Source organism: Marmota flaviventris, chromosome 2 (genome assembly GCF_047511675.1).
Source record: "Marmota flaviventris isolate mMarFla1 chromosome 2, mMarFla1.hap1, whole genome shotgun sequence".
NCBI classification, from domain to species: Eukaryota; Metazoa; Chordata; class Mammalia; order Rodentia; family Sciuridae; genus Marmota; species Marmota flaviventris.
In genome coordinates this window covers 110,888,391-110,914,604 of record NC_092499.1, presented here as the reverse complement: position 1 = coordinate 110,914,604, position 26,214 = coordinate 110,888,391, and the positions used below count along the sequence as shown (strand labels likewise).

The following is a 26,214-nucleotide window of genomic DNA, read 5'->3' as shown; positions in this document are numbered from 1 at the left end:
CCGCCGCGGGCGCACTCGCCGGTCGCAGTGAAAAGGCGGAGGCGGCGGCCGCTCGGGCTCGGCTCTGGTTCCCAGTGCCTCCCCCGCCGCACCCTCTCCCCACCTCCCGCACCCGCCAAACTTGATGTGACCCCGGCCTGACGCGGCGGCTGCCCCTCTCACTGCCCCGCGGGCCCCCACCGCCACCCCGCCCCGCACCCCCGGAGCGCACCGCTCACCGCGCCCCTTCCCACATCCCGGCCGGGGCCAGGCGCCGCGCTCGCCCTCCGCGTTCCCTTCCCTCGCCACCCCTTCCCCCTTCACCATGAGCAACCTGAAGCCGGACGGCGAGCACAGCACCGGCACCGGCACGGGCTCCGGCACAACCCTGGAGGAGGAGGTGGGTCTGTGGCCCCGGGACTAGGGTGAAGTGCACGCGGAGGTGGGCGCGGGAGAGGACGTGCGGGGCCTTCTGCGCCGCTCGGGGTCGGTCGGGCCATCGCTCCTGGCGCCTTCCCGCTGCTGCCCTTCGCCCAGGGAGGAGCAGCCCGTGTCCTGCGGGCGGGGGCGTGCGGCCTGGACTGCCTCGCGGGGCAGGCATTGTCTCCCCGCCCTCCCGGGCTCGAGGAGGGCCGCGCGTCGTCCGTGCGTCTAGCGGTGGGTTGGCTGCACCGCGTCGGTCCCACGCCTGCTGCCCGCACGTCCCTCGCACCCCACCCCCAGCCCGACTTGCTGCCTTAGTCTGGGGAGCACCTTCCAGGTGGCCGGGACCCTCGTCTCAACTACAAGCGGAGCGGCACCCTCACCTTCCTACCCTTTCCACCCTGATCCCTTCCCATGACCTTGGAGGCCTGCGCCGGCCGCCCCCACCTGGGTTCACTAGAGTTGTAGTCATGGGACCGGGCAGGCTTTCTTCACAACCCCTGAACCTGGGTTTTGGCATAGGTGAGCCGGCAATTAACTGGAGTTGGGAAAGAGATGACTAAATACATTCAGTTCCCGGTTTTCCGATTTTGCACTGGTAGCCAAGCCAGGACCCCAAAGCTGGCCTGGGTGGGATCCTGCGAGAAGCGATGACATCATCTTGTCCACTGGCCATGTGCTAATAGGGAGTATGAGATGGCTTCATGGAATCCCCAGCAGCTTGTCGGTTGATGGGATGGTGAAGTGGATGTGTGGGGGTGAGGCGGTGGATAAAAATCTTAAAGCTTTCAGTAAATGTGAGGGTGGCCAGCAGAGAGGAGAACTGGTGTGGAAAGGGGACAGCCTTCTTAGCTCCTAAGAAGGGCCTCTGCTGTGTCACCCAGGGCTGAAAGACCCTTCCTGCCTGGTCCTGGAATGTTCTTGCCCAGGAAACCAGGGGCCAGTTATCCATCTTGAGCGTTCTTCCTTTTGGTGTGGGGGAGAAACCGCAGAGTGTGGGGCGGGGTGGCTCAGGGTTGCTTTCACCTCCCATTGGACTATGGGGTTGGTTCAGAATAGCTCTGAGATGCACTGCTGGGCCAAACTCCCGCACTGCCAGCTCCTTGTCTTAGCAATTCAGAGGCCTCCTGACAGCCTCAGTCCACCAATGGCATGACATCTTGAGAATGTCTGTCTGGATTCCACCTTTTGCTGGGAGGAGCAAGGGAAGAATATACAACTCTTTACTAAGAATGTGAAGAGGGAAGGCCTGATGGCTGTTCAGTAATGGCTCTTGGATGGTGGGTTGTTTTGACTCCATTGGACTTTGTCATCCTTTGACCTTGATGCCCACAGACCCTTCACTTTGGGCACCTTCATCCCATCATGGTATGTGGTTGTTCAGAACCTTCCCTGAGATTAGGGGAAGAGTGACAGGGTTGCTGGTGTGTTTGCTTAACTTCATACCCTTGCAGGCTAAAATTGGGAGGGCAGTATCTACTGTGAAGCTGAGCAGGAACCCTGAACCCCCATTACTGCTCTAAAGTGTTGACTTCAGCAGGGATTTCACACTGCTTGAAAGTTGGGCTAGGCTAACCCAATCCTCAGACCCACTGCTCTGGGTGGGAAGAATAAACAGTGTAAATCTTGAAAAAAGCATTTGAGATTTCACTTTTTTTTTTTTTTTTTCTTCTCCTAATTGCCTTTCTGGGAGAGAGGGCAGGCTCCTTAAAAAGTGGGGTCCCTACATTCCTCTTTGGGGGCTGAGGTAGATTCAGTAAGAGGGTACTTGCTAAGGAGCATGGGCTTGATGTATTTAGCTGAGGTCTAAATCTAAGGGCCTCCATTAGCTCTCCTGGAAATCACCTCCTCCTCTGTTAGCCTTCCTCTTGGAAGCCCAGTGTGTATTCTGGTCTGGTAAGAACAAGAGTCAGTCTGCTCCTCTCATCAGCTTCTGAACAGTGGGCCAAGAGCTTTGCTGGGGGCTCCATGTTTTTTGTGCACTTGGGCTTGGAACTGATCTCTTTCCTTTAGCTTAGACGCTGCCTAGCAGTCAGTTCTGCAATCCCTAAGATCCATCATCCAGAAGATGTTGTTAGCATTGGTGGTAACTGCTATAGCTGACCTAAGCTGGCTCTTTCCAATCAACTATTAGAGATTAGCTAGAGCAAGCATAGAAAACCAAAGAACCCTAATACTGTCCACCATAAGACTTTAATTCCTAAAGGTGCTGGGTTACTGGAGAAGGGGTGTGTTTCCATGGTTCTGAGGCTGCTTGTCTTAAAGTGCTTTTTATGGCTATGGCTTTTCCTCCTTGCCCATCTTACCAGTAGTCTTCATCTATATCACATGCATTAGGTTCTTTTTCTGGACTGTGGGTTAGGAATACAGGTGAAAGGTTGCAGGCTAGGAGGTGAGGAGGACTTGCCAGGAGGAAATGATGGTATGTTAGAATAAAGGAATGTCAGCACATGGTAACATGGTACCATGGTGCCATTGAGAGGTTAGAGATCAGCCCTCTCTGAGTTAGGGGTGAGTAGATTGTTTCTGCCATAGTGGGGTGGAAAGGGCATTCTAAGAGGAGGGCCTGGCATGTATAAAGGTAGGGTAAGTGCATCGTAGAACCTCATGACTTTTTTAGGTAACTACCAGGAATTTGCGGTGTTGCAGCAATAATGTGGTCCATATTATGAAGAGCCTGATACCATGTGGGGTTAGGAAGAAATGCATTTTCCTTACACTTGGGAAGGAGATGTGTTATGTGTTAAAAGCTTTGATACCCTTTGAAAGCTAAAGAGGACAACAGGGAACTAAGGAGAGGAGATGAGTTTCCTTTTCTTTTTCTTTTTAAATATATTTTTAGTTATAGATGGACCTTTACTTTATGTATTTATGTGTGGTGCTGAGGATAGAACCCAGGACCTCACACATGCTAAATAAGCACTCCACCACTGAGCCACAACCCCAGCCCCATGAGTTTCCTTTTCAATCTGAGCCTATACCATCCCTCAGGTGGGTCTTGCTGGACACAGAACCTGAATCCTGCTTGAGGCAGGCTTTATGTCCCTGCTGCTGAATCCCATATCCAAGCCTGTCCTGTCCCAAGTGATTTTTCCATGGATAGCTAGGTAGTTACTGTGTCTCTGGAGAGGAGTAAATGGAGATCTTTTACAATACAAAGTAATAAGTTATAATAATTTTTAAAAACAATGTTATTGAGGGCTGGGTGTGTGCCTAGCATGTGTAAGCACCAGGTTCATACCCTGCACCACAATACAAAAAAACTACCAGGACTGGGGATGTAGATAAGTGGTAAAGTACTTGGCATGTGAGGGCTTGGGTTCTATACCCAGTGCCATGAAAAACAAGCCTTTATTGAGGTATGATTGATATACCAAAAAAGTTATAATACATATTTATTATATTTATTGCATTTAACTTGGTGAGTTTGGATTGGTTACTTCCCCCGCCACCTTTTTTTGGTGCTGGGGATTCAACTCGGCCTTACAAATGTGCTCTACCACTGAGCTATATCCCTAGCCCCTATGGCAATTTTTAGTTGGGGTGGGGCATCCCTGGGTAGTGGGTATTTGGATTCTTGGGTTGAGGGGAAATAAGTTTCTAAGAGGTGAATTAAAAAGTTGGGGGCTGGGTTGTAGCTCAGGGGCAGAATGCTTGCCTAGCATGTGTGAGGCACTGGGTTCGATCCTCAGCACCACATAAAAATAAAAAATAAAATAAAGGCATTCTGTCCATCTACAACTACAAAAAAAAAAAAAAAATAGCAGCCTAATGGTAAGCTGTATATAGAAAGGCAGGGGTTAATGGCAGCTAAAGGGTGTATAATTTGACTTAAGTTTGCTACCTTCTTACCCTAGTGTAACTGGATCAAGACTGTTCCTTCTGTAACTGTTACCTAGGGTTCATCATATGTCCTCAGAGGGATGTCAGGAGACAGCCAGATTCCTGGCAATGCTGAGAGGTTAGAAGTCAGTGAGGTATGGGTGAGTAGGAGATTGTTAGACCTGTGGGGGTGGAAAAGGTCAGAGTTTGTCTAGAGGAGTGTGAAGGAAGTCCAGGGTCCAGTGTGTGTGACTTGGGTACCTTTTCTTTTCTGACGTTGAAAGCATTTGAAAGAACCTGGAACATCTTTGTGCTCTGTCTGCAGTCTTTTTTGAGTATGAAGAAAGGGAGACTTCTATGCTTACCTGAGCACTTACCCTAACTAGAAACAGGATCAGGCAGGAGGATTCTGGTAGGAAGGCAAGTTCCCTTCCTCTCTGGAGGGTGTTGTAGGTGCCTCCCCTCTGCTCAAATGACCTAATGGAGAGGCTGTACTAATAATAGTAAGCCTGTATGTAGTGTTTGCTGCAGACATGGTGCTAAACTCTTTACTATTTTATCTCATTGAACCTTCACAACAGCACTGTGAAATACTAACGTGTGTGGTACTGGAGATTGAACCCATGGGTACTCTACCACTGAGCTATATATCACCATCCCATTTTATTTTAAATTTTAAGACCTGTCTCACTAAGTTGCAGAGCCTGGACTCAAACTTGTAACCCCCCTGCCTTAGCCTCCTGAGTAGCTAGGATTGAAAAGTGTGCCACTGTGCCTGGCTGAGTGCTTTACTTTACTGATAGTGCATTACTATCATCTCATATAAACGTGTCAAGAAAGGTTAAAACTTTCATGGAGCTATGAAGTGGTGAGGTTGGGATTTGAGTTCAAAATTACCTCTTAACCACATACTAGATTTTGCTGAGATTTAAGGTGGCAGAGAGGTGTCTGCAACCCAAGTTTTTAAGGACTGACCTCTGGGTACTTCTTGAGTCCCAAGTAGAAGACCAGAGACTGACTTTAGGCTGTTTCCTTTGGGCTGTGGTGTCCCTAGGACTGGGTGATGAGAACTGTTCACCCCTGCCAGGAGGAGCATTCTATCACAGATATTCTTTAGAACCACCGTCCCATAGGATAATAAAAACAGACCAAGTCAATTTTATTTTAAATTCTCTACAGATGGCCTACCCCTCCTTCTCTGTACCTGAGACTGACTGCTTTCACACCTCACTGCCACAGGCTGCTTTAGGCTTCTAAAGAAATGTTACTCACTTTCAAGTGATTGTCATTCTGGAGCCATACTGTTGGATCATTGTCTCCTCCTTTCCCATATGTGGGCAGCCTGGCTAGTTTCTTTTTTCTTTTTCTTTTTCTTTTTCTTTTTTTGTCCTGGGGGTTGAACCCAGGGGTGCTTTACCACTGAGCTACATCCCCAGCTCATTTTATGTTTTATTTTGAGACAGAGTCTCATTAGGTCATTGAGGCTGGCCTTGAACTTGCAATCCTCCTGCCTCAGCCTCCTGAATTGCTGGGATTACACACGTGCACCACCTTACCCAGAAAGAGAACCAGCTTCTAAATCCCATTTCAACTTTTGGACATGGTGGCTTTCTTTGCCTCCCTCTCGAGGGTGGTGCTGGTGAAACCCACAAGTAGGGGCAGAACATGGACTGAGATGCTGAATCTTCCCTTTGCTCTCATGCTCTCAAACCATTTATCCAATTGGGCCTTAGACATTCCTGAGAGGTAGATGAGTTCCTCCTGCCTGCCCTGAGGGCTGAGCTGCTGGTCCAAGGCTACCCACCTCTGGTCACTCAGTTCAGAGTCCTGGGACTGGCACTGCTTGGTTGCTACTTGCCTGTACTCTGCCATTGGTTATGGGCAGCAGCCACTTGACTCAGTTCCGCATTGTCCCCTAACCATGGCAAAGCTATGAGACAGACAGTGGGGCAAAACCTGTCACTTAAACTTCAGAAACCATGCTGCCATAAGGTGGGTGGGACCTGGACAGCCCTTCAGGCTTTGTATGCCAGAACCCTTTCCACTGCCTTCCAGGGATCTGCACAGCCTCCTTGTTTTCTGCTTCTTCCTTGGTTGGAAGAAATGTCACCTCTGAGATGTGTTGAGACTCAGACTTTTCTGAGGCAGAAGAATCCACTTGTGGGTCCATTGGTGCCAGAGTCCTGGACTGCAGCAGGGCCTGGGGGATGGGAACGTTTGCCTAGGCCCACCTGCCAGGGCTAGCCACTCACGGTCAGCTGCTTTAGAGGCACTTGACTGTTGCAAGCTATCGAGGCTGCCTTAGTCCCCCAGGGAGAAGGAGCAGGGCTTGACCTGGACCAGGCCATGGTAGCAGTATCTGGAGCATTTAACCCTTCTTTGTGGTTGGCTAACCTTCCCCCATATGGACCTTGCTTTAATTTGGGGGTTGGGGGAGAAGAGGAGTCAGGAGAGGATACTGGAAAGACCCCGAGACTGTGAGTATATATGTATTTGGTTCTTTGTTTTGAGACAGTTGCCCAGGCTGGCCATAAACCTGACATCCTTCTGCCTTGGTCTCCTATCCCACCCAGCAACCTGAGACTATTTTTGAGAACTTTTGTTGCTATGAAGATTCTATGTACCCTCCACCTTCTGCCCAGATTGTTCTGGTTTAGATGTGTAGTCATGGCACAGCTTGGAATGGAGGGATCTCTGATGTGTATGCTAGGGGACCTTCTGACCAGAAAGCAGGTCCAGAAGCAACTTTGGTCCCTGAGCAGAAGCCTTCTCTTAACAGGAGCACCATGTTGGGGATCGTAACTCTTGTCAGATTTAGTCAAGTGATGGGGCACTGGTGGTGGTGCTGGTGCTCACTCTCACCAGGCACTCAGGCAGGTGATAATAGATCTGTGTTGGCAGACCTCACCGCCCAGAGGGATGGGGAGGTGAATGGATCTGGGAGGTCTCCCTGCTGGGGGTCCAGCAAGTCTTGCTTCTAAGTCCTGGCCTCCTGCTCTGACTGGAAATACACTTAAAGCAGGCCTAGTACCACCTCTGAGCAGCCTCTTGTGGTACCAAGTCTGCACAGCTTAGTTCTTGCTGTGTCTTTGCTGTAGATCTCTAAATGAGGTGTAGGTCAGTGCACCTGGCGGGCTTTGACCTAGTGTGTTTCTACTATGAAGCCTATTGTTTCTGGGGCAAGGAGCAGCTTAGATAATGAGGTCTGAGGCTCCCTTACTTAGTATTAGTTGGTTGATTGATTTGCGGGACTGAATCTAGGGGCACTTTACCACTGAGCCCTTTTTATTTTTGAGACAAGGTCTTGCTAAGTTGCTGATGCTGGACTCAAAGTTGGATCCTCCTGACTCAGCTTTCTGAGTCACTGGTACTGCACATGGTTTACTTGGTACTTTATATGTGACCAGTCTGTCCCTCCTCTTAGAGAATTTATCACCCCAGTTTGGTTACCCCAATCTCTGCTCCCCTCAACCCTACACATACTGTAAGAACTCTAGGATATGTTGTAGGCTATAAGCAAAGAGCCTTAAACTTTCCAAGCAAACTGGACTTGACCTCTAGCTCTGTCACCAACTGGCCAGGCATTTAATCCCTAGGCTGTTTTTTCTGCCTGTAAAATGGGCCACATACCTGTTTTACCTGTTACATCAAAGAGACCATCATGCCTATGATTCAGGTGAAAGAATGAAACTATGAAGTGTGGCCCAGATTGGCCTTGAAGCCAAGCTCTGGTGGCATGTGCTCTGGGGCTGGAATCAGTAGAGCAGGCAGAACACTAGAACTGACCTTGAGCCTGGGAATTTCACACCAGATTGGGTTGTGATGCTGATGGTAAGCTCTGGGGCAAGGTGTCATCCAGGTGGAGGCTTCCTGGAAGAGATCTGGAAGCAAGGAGCCCAGGCATTGGGGGAGCGTGTGTCTAGGTTCATATGCACCCTCTGGCTGTATGCTGCTTGCCGTCTTTCCCTGTGCCCTTGTTCAGCACCTTATAAGTCCTGGGTCTGCTGGCCATGTCGCCACATTCCATCCACCTCGCGTCAAGTGGCCCCACTCAGAGGGCTGGCTTTCCCCCTGGGAGAGAGCAACCTGCTATGCCAGGCCTAAGCGTGGGACCCAGGCACACACCCCCACCCCCCAAAACAAAAACAAACCCCCCCCCCCCCCCCCCCGGCTACCAAGGTCACACCCAGTATGTGATTACCCTGAGATTTCTGCCTGGCAACCTTGGCATTGGGCCAGCAGTGACCCACATACATACTTAAGGCCCAAGCTGGCGTAGGGGTCCAGGCCCTGGCTTCTGTCTTCTTATTCCCTCCCAGTTTTGTTCTCTGTCCCCTTCTTCACCATATCCTTTGCCTTCTTGTGGGCAGAAGAAAGCACTGGGGCTCTAAGCAGATGAGGACACTGTCCGAGTCTTGTCCTAAGACCTCATCACTTTCTCCTTTTTCCCTTAAAATTCTGATATCTTAGCACATCAATGGATCTCTCTTCCCTGGAGGAGCCAGATCAGATCTAGGCATGAGGATGATCGCTACCCATCTTAAAAGGATGTCTGGGCTGGGGCTAGGGGTGTATACTTCAGTAGTAGAGCCCTGGGTTTGATTCCCAGCACTACAGAAGAAGAACAGAAATTAACTAATTAAAAAGAACATTCAGTATCTTTATATCAGGAAAACCATAAGCTTCCTATATAACGTAGGCTGCAGCTCATAAATACCTGTGGTCTAGGCTGGTGGAGTGTCTGTTTCCCTCCCCCCAGTGGGGCATGAGGTTGCTCACACTCAGCATTGGAGTTGGCCATCTTGAGTCTTTGACCTTTTTATAACTGAATCAGCTTTGTTTAGGACTAACCACAGCATCATCACCCCTGCCACTCCATCTTTTTGCAATTTGCTATGAAGATACCTGTTCCTGGGTGCCTCAGAGTTATTCCGCTGGGGTCTAAGCTGCTGGCAAGCAATCAAGGCTTACAAAAGAGCACTGACTCAGTAGCCAGGCACTTGAGGACCCTGGGGCTGCTTCTGGTAAGCACAGTGACCATGAACAGCTCACTGGACCTCTGGGCCCTGGTTTCCATCTAAAAATAAGGTTTCTTCAGCTCAAATATTCTGTATTTGGGTTGCTGCTGAGGACTGGGAGCAGAGGAAGGATGTGGGAAGGGCTTATAAGAGGCTTGTTTTTCCCTGTTTGGATTTCCCTCTTCTCTCCACCCCCTTCTCTTAAGTAGTGTTTTCCATCCAGCTGACACTAGGAAAGCTCACTCCCAGCAGTGAGGAGGAGGGGCCTGGAGCAAGCCTGCTATTCTAACCGTTGATGAAGTGGACTGTGGAGGCAGTTTTCTTTTCCAAATAAAATTCTAACTTTCAGATATCCTAAAGGATCAGTACCAGAAATCAGTATTCAGAAATCATTTTTATCTCCTTTGTACGATGATGTTTTTGGGGACAGGGGTACCGGGGATTTAACTCGGGCACTTGACCATTGAGCCACATCCCCAGCCCTATTTTGTATTTTATTTAGAGACAGGGTCTCACTGAGTTGTTTAGCACCTCGCTTTTTTTTTTTTTTTTTAAGTATTTATATTTTAGTTGTAGTTGGACACAATTCCTTTATTTTATTTATTTATTTTTATGTGGTGCTGAGGATGGAACCCAGGGCCTCACACATGCAAGGTGAGGGCTCTGCTGCTGAGCCACAACCCCAGCTCTAGCGCCTTGGTTTTGCTGAGACTGGCTTTGAACTCATCCTCCTGCCTCAGCCTTATGAGCCCTGGGATTACAGAAGTGTGCGCCACTGCACACCACTGTATGATGTTTTAATTGCCCAGAAACAATTTTTCTGGTTGGGTTCTCTCCCCAAGTTCAGTTCTCATGGGGTAGGGATTTATGAGAGGCTGGAGTTGGCCTTGAGGGGAGACTGTTCCCTGGGGGTTGATGGGATTTTTGTGAGTGGGGATTGGCCTCGGTGTTCTCCTGCTTCAGGATCCTTGTTGGAGAAAGGACTGTCTTCTGCATGATGGTCCCTTGAGTCCAGAGTCCAGTCTTGGTGATTCTAAGACGGGGGTTTGAAGAAGACTGTAGTTGTCCTTCACAGTTAAATGGTAAGAGGACTTAATGACTATGGGTGTCTTTGAAAGCAGTGTTTACCCTTTCCATCACTAATAAAAACTGGCATTTATGGAGCCCATCCTCTTAGCCACAGTAACTGAGAAGCTGAGGGTTTAATGCTCAGTATGAAGGATGTCTTTTGGTGTGAAAGGTTGGAGAAAGTTGGTGCCTTCTGCGTCTGGTCTGTTCCTCCCTTGCAGAAGAGGTCTTGTGAGCAGAGGGGCCTCTGCCACATCTCTGACCAAGTGTGTGTCCTTTTCACTGGGCCTAGTGGCCTGCAGCTAACCCTGTATCCTGGTCCTTCCTCTTGGGGCTTTGCTTAGCTGCTTTCGTCTAGGTCTTTCATCCACCGCTCCAACTCCCTGCCAGCCCTTCCTCTATTCCTACTGGGCTCTGTGTGCCCCTGTGAGGAGGGAGACTTGAACAGCTACTCCTCAGGCAGGCAGAATGAGAGATCTGCCCTAGGGGTATCCAGGGCCTAGAGAGGTTTCTGCCTGGAAGCCTTTTCCACACAAACCTGGATTTGTGCATTGGGCTGGTTCCTTGGGGATCACTAGCACTTTGTTCCTGAAAGCTTGTTTTAATTTAATCTTTTCTGAAGGTCTTTAAACAAGTATCAGTTTTTCTGAAGGAAGACCTTCACTGGCACATGGATGGGTTGTCTGAGCCCCTTTCTTCCTACCACTTTTCTCTTTAGAAAGTCATCCCTTGCCTCCAGGCTGCAGAGGCTATGAAGGAAGAAGGGGTGGTGGCCTGCAACCAACACCTCCCTGAAGGAAAAGGCTGGGTAGCTTGTAAGGCTGTACTGGAATTAGACAGTGTGGTGAAGAAGCTCCTTTTAAGCCTGATCTTTGGGCTGGGGATGTAGCAAGCATGCATGAGTCCCTGGGTTCAATCCCCAGCATCAAAATATTAGTAAGTAAACAGGCTTGTTCTTACTGAGAGGGGTTCAAGAACAGAGTTGAAGGTCGGGAGCTGATACTACCTATGCCACTCAGGTGCTGCCCTTCTTCGCTCCTGGAGACCCTAGCACTGGGAATGAGACTGAGGTACCTCCCAGAGGAGGTGAGAAGAGGTCAGGGGGTTGTTGATCCAGCACTAGCTGGAGGAAAGTAGCCCTTAGACCTTTTTCCCTGAGGGCCAGGAAAGACCTGGATGACTGTAGGAAGTCTGCTAACAAGTGGTAGCCAGTGGTGTAGACTTAACAGGCAGGTGCTGGACATCTCCCACCACCTGACTCCCAAGCACTTTAGAGGAAAGACAGGCAATAGGGCTTGAGTGAGAGGAGAGAAGCCTTGGGAACCCCATGGCCTGGGAGCAGGGACATAGTTGTGACAAAAGCTGGTCTTTTCTACTCAACAGGCCAGGAACTGGCTGGGACCTGCAGCAAGGCTGGTCTGTTCCCAGCTGTCATGGGGGGTACACAGCTATCTGTGTCTGTGATGTCCTGTATGGGGTACAACCCTAGTAAGTTTCCCTGTTCGTGTTAAAGTTTGGTGCTTCCAGTAGGTTCTACCAGAAGTGTTCTTCCTCAGCATGTATCATCTTTTAGTGAGTTCTCAAGATTCTCTATCTACTTCCCAGTATCCACTCCACTGACTATACACTTCCCTTCACCTCTGCTAAAGGACAGGATTGTGGGCCTAGCAAGCATGGTCTGCTCTTTCTTGCTCTGAAGGTGACCATTCTTTTTTCTTTTTTTTTTTTTTTTTGGTGTTAGGGATTGATCCCAGTGATGCTTAATCACTGAGCCCCAGTTCAGCTCTTTTTTATATTTTTTATTTTGAGACAGAATCTCACTAAGATGTGAAACTGGCTTTGAACTTGCCATTCTCCTACCTCAGCCTACCTCAGTCAGCCTCCTGAGCTGCTGGGATTATAGGCATATGCCACCTAAAGGTGTCTATTCTTAGGGGACCATTCTTAAAGGTCCGTGGTTGCTCTTCACCTTTTAGAATGTAAAGGAGACAATCCCTTGGATTGTGTGGAGGCTTCTGCAGAAGGGGCTAGTCTGGGGTTGGGGATGTGGCTCAGTGGTAGTGCACTCGCCTGGCATGCGTGCGGCCTGGGTTCGATCCTCAGCACCACATACAAACAAAGATGTTGTGTCCGCCAAAAACTAAAAATAAATATTAAAAAATTCTCCCTCCCTCCCTCCCTCCCTCTCTCTCTCTCTCAAAAAAAAAAAAGGGGGGGGGGCTAGTCTTGAGAAGGGCCCAAGAAACAAGTTTGTTTGTTTGTTTGTTTTGATGACAATGAGGATCTAAACCAGGGCCTCATGCATCTTTCCATCATGGCATCAGTAGCTATAGAGGTCTGATTCCAGTCTGCATGCAGCTTCCCTCCTGAACGGCAGATCCAGGTCCTGAGGCTGGCACCAGAAAGTGCCATGGGAGGAGTGGGCTCTGGTAGTGACTTGAGACGTGAAGACTACTTGGTCAGGCCTTGAAGACGTGACTGCATGTCTCAAAGGATCCTGACTGTGCCATCATTATGCTGTCACTGTCCCTAGCCTCAGTTTCCCCTCATTTGTAAAATGATGGAGTTAAACTGAATACTCTCTATGATACCTTTGACCTCAAACATTGCTCCCCCACCCCCCAGGGAAGAGGAAAAATAAGAATCCAGCGACCACCTAAGGTTGTCATACCCACATTCCCAACTATAGACTGACCTGGGCCTGATCCAGCCTCACTAGACAACCATGGAAAAAAATGGTGCCCGATAGGTGAGGGCCTGTAGGGCAGTGATGACAGGAGCCCTAAGTGAAACAGCACTTGGTTGATCCCTGCATGTGTGCCAGGCATGGAGTAAGGTGAGCTTTCTCTTGGAGGTGGGTGGTGGTGGTGGTGGTGGTGACAGATAAAGAAATATATTCAGAAAGATAAGGAACTTCTCCAGACCAAGCATAAAGCTGGGATGCAGACTCTGGTCTAAGGAAAGCCTGCTCTTTCTCATTTACAGTGCCATTCTGTAGTCCTCGGCCACATCTGGTCTCTGGCCATTTTTTCTTTGGAAGGACTTAGTGTGTAGAGATGCGGAGGTCTCAAACGTCAAGGCCTGACTCGAGGCACTTTGGAAGATTGAAAAGTCTTGTGTCTTACTTAGCTCCTGTCTCTCGGACTTGATGCAATCGGGATGAGAGGGTCCGCTTAGGCTGGTGGGAACATAAGGCAAGGGTGCCAAGGACCACTGCAGGACTCGGGATGGAAAGGGGAGCCAGGAAATCAGGAACTGAAGCATTAGTGCTCTTTAGCTAAAGAGTGAGGAAAGGGTGGGCCAGAGGACAACAGCACAAGCAACTGCTATGAGATGGGACACTGCAGGTGTTTGTCAGGGTCCTTGGGAAGGGTTTGGGGTCAGATGGGGTTGGAAGCAGGAAGGTGGGTGTGCAGTAGAGACTTGTCCTGTCCACGTGTGGCTGAGATTGTTGAGCTCATGCTTACCCCACCACTGGTTTGCCAGTTTCTGACTTTTTCTACCTTCATCACTCTAGCCTTACTGTCATCTGAAACAAGTGCCAGGAGAAGGGACTGGCTACTGAATACATGTGTGACAATTCTTTATTCAGCTGTGGGGCTAATTAGGTTGCCCAGGTGGATGGTGTCAGACAGCAGTCAGGGTCTTTTACAACCCGGGTCTCGCCTACCTCTGCTCCTTGGTGAACTAAGCCGCATGCTCTGGACAAGTTACTGAGCTTTGCTGGGTCCTGTTTCACTGTGTGGACAAGGGAGATAGGAGGGCAGTGTCATTGGCTGGGATTGCTAGAATTAGAAAGAACCAAGGAGTATATTCAAGTCAGATTGCAAAGGGTCTGTGACCTGGCAAATAGGGACACATCACCTAATCCATAGGTGCCTCTTTTCCTGAGAGATGACAAGGACAGATTGGGGGCTAGAGTGTAGCCTTTGGGAGTATTTTACAACCTAAAAGATGGAAACCAGTGGGAAAGGGCCTGGTGACCCGGAGGGAAGACTAGAAACAAGACTCTGAGCTGGAAATAAGGAAAAGAGTCCCTGTTACACACCCGCTCCCTGACCCTAAGCAGGAAACTTTGTGCTGAGAACTTGCTATTTAAGGGGCCTCTGGGGAGGTCTGGCCAGAAAGGAACCATTTGAGGGAGGGTTTAAAATTAGTCTGAGCAAAATAGGTGGCCTCTGGGGAGAACTGAGGCAGAGGCTTCTGTGGGGCTGCTCTGGCTCTGGGTCCTTGAGCCACCCTAATGCACCCTCCTGGTGAGGACAGGAAGGAGGAGAGGACTGATTAGGTCCACTCTGCACAGCAGCTCCAGGGCATAGTGTGGCATAGGACTTAGTTCCATGTACCTCTTTGCCTCTCCTCAGACCATACAGAATCTCTCAACCACGGTATCTTTAGGAAAAATATATACGTATTTTTTTCCGTGGCTTTTTTGGGGGGTGAGGCAATATAGCTTTCTTCAGATTCTTAGAGGAGTAGGACCTTTATGTGCAAAGAGCGTGTACGCTTTGTCAACAGAGCAAGTTCTCCTTGCCTCTTTTAGCCACAGTCTGTGCGCAGAGGTGTTCAGCAAGTGCTTGCTGAATGACACCTACAGGATAAATCTAAAGAAGAAAGGTGCATAGAAAGGGCTTTGAAAAATTTAAAGCTGTGAGACTAAATGTAAATATGCCTCTGTGTCCAAAGGAGGCCCAGGAAATACTGAATTCCTCCTTAAGCTCTAGAAGGACTCTAGTTTCCTGCCTGAAGGAACAGCCCCCATTCCTGTCCTTCCTGTCCAATCTGGACCTGACCACTGTGGTCTCTGTCCTTAGGTTCGGACATTGTTTGTCAGTGGCCTCCCCGTGGACATTAAACCCAGAGAACTCTACCTGCTCTTCCGGCCGTTCAAGGTGAGTCAGGACCCAGCCACCCCCAAGATAGAGCCCTGGACCAGGGAGAAGTAACAGGAATGAATCTCTAAATTGAGTTGTGTGCTGGCAGTTGGATCAGCAGCTGTGGTCACAGACCTGGTTCTGTCTGGTTCTGCTAGTGTACTTCTTTCACTTGGTTAGCTCTTTTGGAGCCTCTGTTTCCTCATCTGTAAAATGGAGACATAAAGGATCTTAGTAGTTTTGCTATATAAGGAATCTTAAGATTTGGTGTAGGCTTTTCCATTTGCAGATGAGAGAGCTTAAAAGGTAAGATCTGTGCTTTCGAATTACAAGTTAGTGGAGCGCACAACAGTTTACGCATGAAGTGATGAATGCCACCGCATGATACCACCCCATGTGCTAGACCATGTGATTCAGAACACAAGGGCGGTTGGAACTCCACAGTGGTGGAGGTTAGAGTGAGTTGGCTTTGTGGGGGAGAAGGGTGTGAGAATGATTCAGGGGTCACTGGGGAAAGGTGGGGCTGAGGGGGCAGTGCTGGGTTAGCATAATAGAGGCTTCTTACCTTCCCCAGTAATGGCCACCTCTCTCTACAGGGATATGAAGGGTCCCTGATCAAGCTCACCTCGAGACAGGTAATTTCCCCCGCCCCCAGGTTTTTCTTCCTCCCAGCCCATACTGACTGCTGAGTTTATAACTGAGGTCTGGTTCCTTTCCCCTAACATGACGGTGAAACGCACTCTGCAATCCATATCTGTCTTCAGCTGACAAAAGGATGGCCTCCACAGGTCCCTCCCCACTTCACCAGCTGTTGGGGTCCAGTAAGCTCCTGGCCTTCTGTGATTGACTCTGGGGATTTGGGAACCACTGTCTGGGCCCATGGCTGAGGATAGTAGAGAAGGTAGCTGAGCTCTGACCTACTATCTTTATGCATTTAAACAGGCTTTTACAAAAGAGTGATTTTTTAAAAATATTTTTTTAGTTGTTGATGGACTTTATTGTCTTTATTTTTATGTGGTGCTGAAGATCAAACCTAGTGCCTCATGCATGCTAGGCGAGCACACTACCACTGAGCCAAAACCCCAGCCCCCAAAAGGGTGATTTTTTTTAATGCAGTGAAATAAAGCTTGGTTGGCATCATTTCCCATGGTGTGGTACAATGGAGGGAGACTTCACTTTGGGTGCATGTGGATCTTCCAGCTGTACCTTAGGGAAGGTGTGGGCAAGGAGTTTTTTTCCTTCTCTGTTCTCTTATCAGCAGAACAAATACTGTTTCTAGTTCGGTCATGATCCTTTTTTTGTTTGTGGTGCTGAGGATTGAGCCCAAGGTCCTAGTATATACTATAGAGCTCTACCACTGAGCTCCACCCCCAGCCCAGTAATCTTTGTTTGGTTGTTTTAGATGGGGCAAATGGCATACTGGGAGAGATGTGAGGATGTTTTCTCTTTTTTCCTACTAGCCTGTTGGTTTTGTCATCTTTGACAGCCGGGCAGGAGCAGAAGCCGCCAAGAATGCATTGAACGTGAGTAGGTGGAAAGTAGGCCTTCTCTGGTAGGCAGTGAGTGCCCCTGTTCTGTCTTTTGCAAACCTTCCCCCATTTCACACCCAAGAAAAGAGTCCATAGGTGAACTTCATTTCCCACTCATCTCAGGGCAGAGTTCTTGATTCCCTGTTTGTGATAAATATCATTACTCACAGGTCTAAGCCACATTCTTCTACCATGGCCCCATGTGCATGAGACTTGTAGGCGAGCTTGGTTCCGGAGCCCTCTATATCCACTGCAGTTGACAGTGTGGATCCTACAGAGTAAGTCTTTCTCTTCCTTTCCTTCCTGTGTAGGGTATTCGCTTTGATCCTGAGAACCCGCAAACCCTGAGGCTAGAGTTTGCCAAAGCCAACACCAAGATGGCCAAGAGCAAGTTAATGGCAACACCAAATCCCACCAGTGTTCACCCTGCCCTAGGAGCACATTTCATCGCCCGGGATCCCTGTGAGTGGTACTCTGAGCTGCCTTCTTTTGCCCCTTTGCCTGGTCAGAGCTGGTAGGCTCTACTGGAGTTGCATGCAGAGAGACACTCAGATTCTTGTTGAGGGAATCAGTCCTGTCTGTGTTCCCCTCTTCAGGGGGCTTCTTGCATCCAGAGCTACTTTGAGATTCCTTCCCTGTGGCCTTGGTTGACTCTCAGAGGGACTGTGCCTGAGCTGTTGGGGTTTTCAGCTTCTTGAAGCCAGTTCTTGAAGCCACCTCTGATTTTTCTTATTTGAAATGGATTGAGGCCTGTTTGAGAACTTATTGCTGCAATCAGGGTGCCCATCATGCCAGGCCAAATTCATGTGGCTTCTTTGCCTAGTCTTGGTCTTCAGTAGAGGCTGGGGGTGGAGGTTATGGCTCAATCATAGTGCTGGGTCCCCTTCTCTGTTTGGAAGGGGGTGGTAGGAGGAAAGACCAGTGTTCTGACGATGGAGGCTGTTGTCTCCTGTTATAGATGACCTGATGGGGGCTGCTCTGATCCCTGCGTCCCCAGAGGCCTGGGCCCCTTATCCTCTGTACACCACAGAGCTGACCCCAGCCATCTCACATGCTGCGTTCACCTACCCAGCTGCCACTGCTGCTGCTGCTGCTGCCCTCCATGCTCAGGTAAGCCCCTCTGGGTGGAGGAGTAGAAGGGCTCTGAGTTGGCTCTTCCAGCTTAGACTTTGTACCTTCCTGGCCATGGGGCCACTTCTATTCCTAGAGCTCCAGTGGAACTGTTGTCCTTCAGGATGATCTAAAAGACTAGGCTTCAGGGATCTATAAGGATTGGGATCTGACTGAGGGGAGGGAGACTGTGAGTGGTGAGCTCCTATAGAGGCTGTAAGGCAGAGTGCCAGGAGTGCTGAGAAGACTGGCTGTGGCATCGCCTCCTGGAGCCCACCGTGCTCTGCCCTGCTTCTCTGTGGTGACAGGATCACAATTCCATTCCCAGTCCAAGCATGATCTCTGGAACCAGATGTGCCTCTGCCTGTCTTTATGAACTTCATCAAGCTTTTAAAGATTTCTCTGCCTCAATTTTTAGTCACCTGGAAAATGAGAATAATAGACTTTGCCTTAGTTGTTGTGACAGGTTGATGTTAACACAGTGAAGTTCTAGAACTGTGCCTGGTTGTCCTAAGAGGTCTTGAGTGTTTGCTCCTGTTTTTATGAAACCTGGCTATTTCTGGTCTTAGGGCAGGAAAGTGGGAGCAGACATGTCTTGGGGGGAGTTGGGGAGGGTGAGGACTGGGCCCAGGGGGCTCTGTGTCAAATGCTATGTCAGATCCCAGCCTCTGGCCACCCAGGTTTACTCTGGTCTGACTTTTTTTTTTTTTGCTTTTATTTTTTAAATACATGACAGCAGAATGCATCACAATTCTTATTACATATTTAGAACACAATTTTTCATATCTCTGTACTCTGGTCTGACTTTGCCATTAAGTATAAGCCTTGGGATATACTACCAGTGATGTCTCAGCACACTGTGTGTGTGTATGGAGAGTCGTCTGCACAGTGGCAATGACAGGAAGCTACCAGGTGTGTGGACAGGATGCTGCCAGACAGTCACAGGAGGAAGGCCAAGGAGCAGTCTTGATCAGCCTCTGATCTTAGCCTCTGATCGGCCAGATGACCAACAGCTGAGCAAGCTGGCCCCAGCGGGATGGCGGTGGGGTGTGCTGTGCTGTTGAGGGAGTATATAAAGGTAGGTGGCTTGGACCTGACCTGGGAAGTAGGGAAGGGGACAAGGCGAAAGGACATGAGAAGCCAGAAAGGGAGAGTTCACTGGAAGAAGAAGCTGCTGGTGGGGGGAGCTAGGTGCTTTGCTAAAAGCTGAATGCATAACCTTCTTTAGGCCCTTTGAGGGGCTAATGACATTGAGGTTCACCAGTTCCAAGGTAGAAAGTTCAGATTCATGGTCCACTACCTGAGCCAACTTTCCCCTGGCAGGGAATTCCTTGGCTACAGCATCTTTTGATTGTACCAAGGGCAGAAGAATTGTGGTTATAGACTCGCCACTGTTCCCAGCTGATTACCAGAGACAGCGCTGAAAAATTGATTAAAGCATAGAAAGAGGGCAAAGGTCTTTCCCTGGAGGAAGACCTTTGAAGGTTTGAGTGTGTGCCACAAACTAGTTTCTGTGGCAGGGATAGAGTGGGGAGCAAGAAAACCCATCCTGTGTGTCTGCCCAGGGCAGACCTGTAGTGCTCCAGCAAGCTGAGCTGTTTTAACTGTAGGGGCCCCAGGAGACACTGATGGGACACGGAACTGGCCTTGCTGGGCTCCTCACCTCTGGTCCTGTGTCTTCATCTGTAAAATGAGAGGGTTGGACTGGATCAGGTGGAGAGGTTCTGCTCTGTCCTGAGATGCTAGGCCATGACAGACAGGGAGGCAGGAAGGGGGTTGATCAAATGAATCAGGGGAGGCTTGGAGTGCCCAACTGGCTTGGAGTGGCATGCTGCTACCTGTCACTGAGCTCCATGCCACAGGGTTGCATGCCTGCCATTTTTCTTTTTTCCAGTTTCCTCCCATAATCTGCCATATCTAAGGATAGTGGCAGTTTTCGGGAAGAAGAAAACTCATGTCCAGAGGTTAACCAGGTGGTCATTAGCCAGCCATTCATTCCTCAGCAGTAAATGAGGCTGTTAGGACCAAACGTGTTAGTCCTTAGATTTGGGAATAGGTGTGTAGGTAAATTCACAGATGTGAATCTTTTATGGAAAAAAAAAATAGGCTTGAGAACATTTTCCAAGTAGAGACTTTTTTTCTTTCCAAGAGCCCCTTGACAAAAATGGAGGCTGAAAGCATCTAAATAAAGAAAATGGATTCTTCTCAACTAATAGAAAAACTCAGGGCAAGAAGGTGACTTTAAGAGAACGGCCAATGGTCGAGGTTGTGGCTCAGTGGTAGAGCGCTTGCCTAGCATGTGTCAACCACTGGGTTCGATACCCAGCACCCCATTAAAAAAATAAATAAGATAAAGGTACTGTGTTCATCTATAACTAAAAAAAATATTTTTAAGAGAGAGAGAGAACTCTCAAAAGACAAGCAGGGATGAGGGCCGGACCCCTTTCTCTGCCCCATCATGCACAGCTCCACTGCAGGCCAGGCCTTGGAGGTTATTCTGTCCTGCTCTGTCTTGGCACAAGGCCATCTTGCTCAGTCTTATAATCCTCATAAAAGAATCTTCTCCTTTGAAGGGTTGAGCTTTGAAAACAGGCATGGATGGCAGGGGTACAGTGGGGCTTGGCACATAAAAATGGTGGCTTGAAAGCAGGGATTCTCCATCTCCTGTGGCATCCCAGTGTCCTCCTGAATGGAATTTCATTTTCCATTTCAATCTGAGAAATGCAGGTCATTTACCATGGCTCGATCCCCCTTAAACTGCTTCAACCACTTAGGTGGAAGTCACATTAACCCCCCCTTTGCCTCCATTTTCTGTTAGTATACTGATGTGTCTGGAGATGGGGCATTAGCTTAACAGGTTGTTTGTTTAATGAAAATTACTCAGAACAGCATTTGGCACATGGTGAGCTTCTCCTAAGCATTGGCTACTACAGGTCTACATTTAGGGAAAGCAGGTTTTTGGGTTATGCCTGCCCCATGCCTCCCTTTGACCAATTTTACTCCCAGGAAAACCACTCGTGTTAGTCCTTAGATTTGGGAATAGGTGTGTAGGTAAATTCACATATGTGAATCTTTTGTGAAAATTACAATACATAGTTAATCTTTTCTGAGTTTGAATCTTAAGACAGTTTTCTTAGTAAGTAAGTATAGACTTGCATTTGGGATGCCTAGCTGGCACAGCGGTATGGAAATAGACCTGTGCCTGGTGGACAGTAAGTTAGTTGTTTGCATACTTGTTTTCTACTGTAGTGCCCTTGCTTTGCTCACATGTCTAGGCACCTGTCACAGACCTATTGCAGGGTCCAAGTGTAGGCTGTCACCTGGGTCAAGTATTGTTTAATTGACCTTCAGATGAGAGAGGTTCCCATCTTTCTTGACTATTCATATTTCTAATTCCTTTACCTTCTTCTTGGTGTCATCTTCTCCATTAGCCAGTCCTAAGATCTGAGAGCGAGCTGAGGCCATGTCCTCCCCTCCTTGTTGGAAGCAGCCCCCCATAGGCTCATCCATAGCCTCATCATTGTGCCCTGTGGGATGGTCTCTCAGGAGCACATTGGGTTAGCTAGAGGCCCCGACTCTAGTTGGGTCCCTAACATTGGTCCTGCCCCCAGGCCTGAGGGTCTCAGGCAGGAGGAAGAAATCTAGGAAAGGTCATATTGCTTCTGGAGAGCCACTGGCCTATACCAGGCCCCCGAGGGAAGCAGCCCCTCTAAGTGCATTCCATCTACTTCAGTGACACGGCTGTCCTGAGCCCACAATGGGAGCTTTCTTCTTCTTTTCCCCCAATTAGTCACCTGACTTACCCAAGTTGGAGGGAAAGTTGCTGCTTGAGATGCAGGGGTCACAGTACCTTGTGGAGGAAGTGTAAGACAGGATCTAGCAGCTGCTCAGATTCTCCAGTGTAAAAAAAAGGTAAGCTAGAGGCTTCCTAGTCCCTTCTAGTCTCATCCCGTGCTCTCCCCTCTTTGGCCATGCAGGGCACCCAGATGGGTAAGGGATCTGGGCAGGGCCCACTGATGGGTTCCCCGAGCTGGACTGAGCCAAGGCTTCTCTGGTGGCACCACTGCCAGTTTCTCATGTGTCACTCTTATGTGGAATTATTTGTAGTGTCCAGCCACATGGCCAGCTGAGAGGGCATCCCTGGGCCACATCTAGGAAGGGACATGCTGTTGGGGGCAAGAGAAGCTTTCTACACAGCTGTCAGCCTAGAAGGGTCTGCTTCCCGACACTTAGGAGGCAGGATAGGAACTACCATGGCTTCTGAGGTGGGGCAGGCAGCTCCAAGGCAAGGAGAGGCCTTTTCTGTGGGCTACAGGCTCTATTAAGGTAGTTCCTGTGACCCAGGGCCATTGTATTCTAGTGACAGCACTGCCACATCCTTTAGAGCCCAGGGGAATCCTAGTGTTGATTGGGTGGCCAGACACTCGCTTCCCACTGCAGTCCAGGGTGGGTGTGTGGCCAGAAATCTGCATTGCACAAAATAACATCAAGAATTTGCACAGAGCAAATTTTTAGGAAACCTCTCCTCCGCCCCCAGAGGGCCTGGCATCCTTGGACATCTTCTGTCTACCCAAGAGGCAGGAATCGTGGCTGCTAAGTGGGTAACTGGTACTGCCTGCTCTGCTTCAGGGTGTCTGGCTATGTACTTGGCTTCAATCTCATTCTCTATAGTCCCTTGCTCTCATATGTCTTTCCTTCCTTTTTTAAGAGGACCCTGGGCTCCCCTTCTGAGTTCTCATCCCTATACCACATTCACGTGGTGCCCCTTCCTTCTCCAAGACAGCCATGGCAGGCTAGGGCAGACATGCTCTGCCGTGTGTAACAGGCAGGTGCCTTCCCTGCAGCCTTGGCCTCGCAGCTGGTGTAGCCCTCCTTCCAGATGACTGGCCCATGGGGACAGGGTGCATGTTATTCATTCTCTTTCTTTCTCTCTCTCTCTCTCTCTCTAGTGCTAGGGATTGAACACACTCAACAAGGCAAGTACTCCACCACTGAGCTTCACCCCTAGCCTTGCATGTCATTTTCTTGATCAGACTCTGGGAATCCAGCTTTGGAACCATTGCTCTGTGGGGCCTTCTGGCAAGTGCTAGAGTTTAGGTGGGCACTGGTAGGATACTTTGAGGCTGCCATCCCTCTAGATGCTTTGAAGAATCGTATAAGGACAGGAGTTTTATCTCTTAGATGACCCTGTTTTGTTTGTCTTGTTTTGTTTTGAGTACTAGAGATTGAACTCAGAGGGGCTTTCCCACTGAGCTTCATCCCCAGACCTTTTTATTTTTTATTTTTGAGTCAGGGTCTTACTGAGTTGCTGATGCTAGCCTTGACCCGAACTTGTGATCCTTCTGCCTCAGCCTCACCAGTCTCTGGGATTGCAGGAGTGCACCACTCCTGGTGTGACCCTGGTTTTTTGGGGGGCGGGGGGTGGGTGGGTACTGGGGAGTGCACTCAGGGGCACTTGACCATTGAGCCACATCCCCAGCCCTGTTTTGTATTTTATTTAGAGGCAAGGTCTCACTGAGTTGCTTAGCGCCTCGCTGTTGCTGAGGCTGGCTTGGAACTCGCAATCCTCCTGCCTCAGCCTCCCGAGCCTCTGGGATTACAGGCCACCACACCTGAACTGATCCTGGTTTTTAATGTACCTTATGTCCTATCTTACCTGATTGTCACATCCATCTCTGTTCTATGACTGGAATGAGGATACTGAGACCCAAAGAAACACAACAGAAATTTACTAGGTTTGTTTTTCTACTAATGTTAGGAATGTCTTGCTCTCCTAGTAAGCAGGGGGGGCAGATTGCTGACTGCCGAGATGTCCCTCTGGCAGGCCTAACCTGGCACATGGCTCAGGCTTAGTGAAGTCTAAAGGCATCTGCATGATCTGCTCTCACGGAGCCTCAATCCTGCAAAGGAGGTGGGGCAGGCAGTCTTCCGGTTTCTGGATGAAGAAACTCATATTTAACGTGAGTAACTGGCCCAGCCTTTGCCAGCCAGTCAGTGGCACAACTAGGACTGCAGCAGGGACACCGAAGGCTGAGCTCATCAAGTTCCCTGCTGAGGGAAAGGACTGCACGGTGGGCTCCTGATGGTGGGTTCTCTTGCAGGTACGCTGGTATCCCTCCTCTGATGGCACCCAGCAAGGATGGAAGTATCGCCAGTTCTGTTGATTCTTCAGTAAGTGTTGGCCCCAGAAGCCTGGGACAGAAAATGTTCTAGACTCTGGCTTCCTGCAGGGCTGTGGTCCTCTCTCTGCCCAAGTCTCCAGAGCTTGCTACTGCGAGGTGGTACCTGGAGCCTGGTCACTGGGGCATGTGGCTGGTTTTCCCTTTTCCCACCCCCGTGAGCCTGCCATCTCCGTGTGCCACCTCTGCAAAGGGAGGCCTGGGCCAGCTCTACTCCCTTACCTCTGCTCATGGCCACCCCTCTCCCCTCCAGGTCTGGTCGCCAGGAAGTTGGTTCTGGGACTATGTGGTGGGGCCAGAATAGGGCCCTGAGCTTCCACTGCCCCCTGCGTGCGGCCTGTGCAGAGCTGCTGCTTCTCCGGAGACTGTGAATCTTAAGCCTGACTCAGTGAACTGCTTCCTGTTCCTTTCCCTCTTCCTCAGGCTTGTTCTACCCCAAACCCTTCTCCAAGGCCTCCCTGGAGGATTTGAGGGCCTTCTTGCTGGGACACCCAGACCCAGCTAGGAGGCCTCACTGTGACCCAGCAAGACCTGACCTGACCTCCCACTCAAACATGCTTCTTAAGCTCCCCCTCAAGAAAATGAGGCATTTAATTTTGCATGTTTTCTGGCATGAATTAAGACACTTAAACTTGTGTATATGTGAGTGTACAGTTTGTTCTCACACTGTCTCCATAGCAACAGGTCCTAGCTTATGGTGCCTGGTCCCTCTCTCCACACCCCGCCCCTACACCCACTGTGCTTCAGAGAGACCTGAGCCCTGTGGCCACTTCTCCCCTGAGGACCCATGCACCACACACACTTCCAGGCTCAGCAACCACCACACGACATTTGCCTTGTCATTTCGAATCAGTCCTCTGCTTCCTTCTCAGATGGGCCAATAATTATAAGAAAGTCCTCTCCTCTGCCCATCTTGCTGACCTCTCCACAGGGCGCCCTGCCCCCCACCACTGCTCCTTGTTCTTTCCAAACCTTAAAGTCAACCAAAACGTGAAAAGTATTTTTGTACCCTGTGTAACAAAATATTTATGCATCATAAAGGATTTTCATGTGTGTACCATTAATTATTAAAGAGACCTTGTTCGCCTTGTCAGATAAGTTTAATGTTTAGTTTGAGGCACGAAGAAGAAACGGGTTTCCATTCTTCAGCAGTGAGCCTTTGTGTCAGGCGTTGGTTTAAGAAAAATAAAGAAAAAAATTGTGCAATTTTATTTTGTTTTGTGAGCATATCAATGCTTTACCTTTAGTCACAGCTGTGACTGTCTTGCCATTTCAGATGTGGGAGACTAGGTGGCTGTTGTAATTGTTGATCCTGTGAGAATGTGAAACTGGATAATATATGAAATGTAAAATTAAAAAATCCAAAGTGACTGCTCTCTGGCCTTTGCTTCCACCTTCCATGAGACACGACTGCAGGGTGAGGGTGTGACCAGAGAGGTGCTGAGTTAAGGGGAAGGAGCAGAGTGCGCCTGCCTGGAGCTCTGGCCTGGTGACTGTCATGGTGGGAGGGCAGCGGAGCTCCTGTTGCCTTTCTCTCCCCCCCCCCCCCCCTTTCTTTGGAGAGCTCAGGAAACAAAGTCCTGGAGGGGAAGCAGCTTGCCAGGGGCTGCACAGCTGGGAGCTGTGTCTAACAGCCCACCTTGTTTTTAATGAATTCAGCTCCTCATTCTTGGTTCTGAGGGTAGGGACGGGCTTCCCTGCACCCAGAATAGACACCCTGATAGGGTCAGGATCTGAGAAGGGACCTTTGTTTTCTCAGCATCCCTGTGTCTGTTTGGCTTCACCCTTCATGGCTTGTGGTCTTTCAAGCCCTCCAGTAGAAAAGGACTAAGGTGTGGGGCGTCAGGCTGCCCCATGAGGTGTCCCACCTTTGTGTACATCTTGTGCTGTGCTGGAGGGAAGGAGAAGGCCCAGGAGCCTTGTCAAAAAAAGATTAAACTAAGCCACTGTGTAGGCTGTGGACTACAATTCTGATTGCTAGGAGGGGAACAGATGGGTGTGAAGGTCCCCAGTGTTGTGCGGTGCTAAAGAGCCTTCCGGGTTGGCCTGGGTCAGGGCCAGGATGCTGTAGCCACCCAGTCCTTCTGTGATTTGGGCTCTCGGTTTTCTCATCTGTGAATTGGTAGTTAGAAATACTTTCTAGCTACTACTAGAGGGATGACCCAGTATTTCTAACTGGCCAACTGGCGAGGCTGAGGCAGGAGGATCACAA

General features: G+C 49.4%; 2 protein-coding genes across 2 annotated transcripts in view; one reads left to right on the top strand and one right to left on the bottom strand.

Annotated features, from left to right (window-relative positions):
* Positions 1 to 25,213, top strand: Rbpms2 (RNA binding protein, mRNA processing factor 2). The gene is made up of 8 exons (XM_027925864.3): positions 1 to 379; positions 15,125 to 15,202; positions 15,781 to 15,819; positions 16,645 to 16,707; positions 17,025 to 17,175; positions 17,672 to 17,823; positions 23,925 to 23,994; positions 24,256 to 25,213. Exons 1-7 carry the CDS (start codon positions 305 to 307, stop codon positions 23,985 to 23,987), a joined length of 621 nt encoding a protein of 206 aa, XP_027781665.3. The 5' UTR covers positions 1 to 304; the 3' UTR covers positions 23,988 to 23,994; positions 24,256 to 25,213.
* Znf609 (zinc finger protein 609) overlaps positions 18,197 to 26,214 on the bottom strand; it is a 241,650-nt gene continuing 233,632 nt past the window's right edge. The window contains exon 11 of the transcript XR_011706687.1: positions 18,197 to 18,245. The gene's annotated coding sequence lies outside the window, so the exon portion shown is untranslated. The remainder of the gene's footprint in view (positions 18,246 to 26,214) is intronic.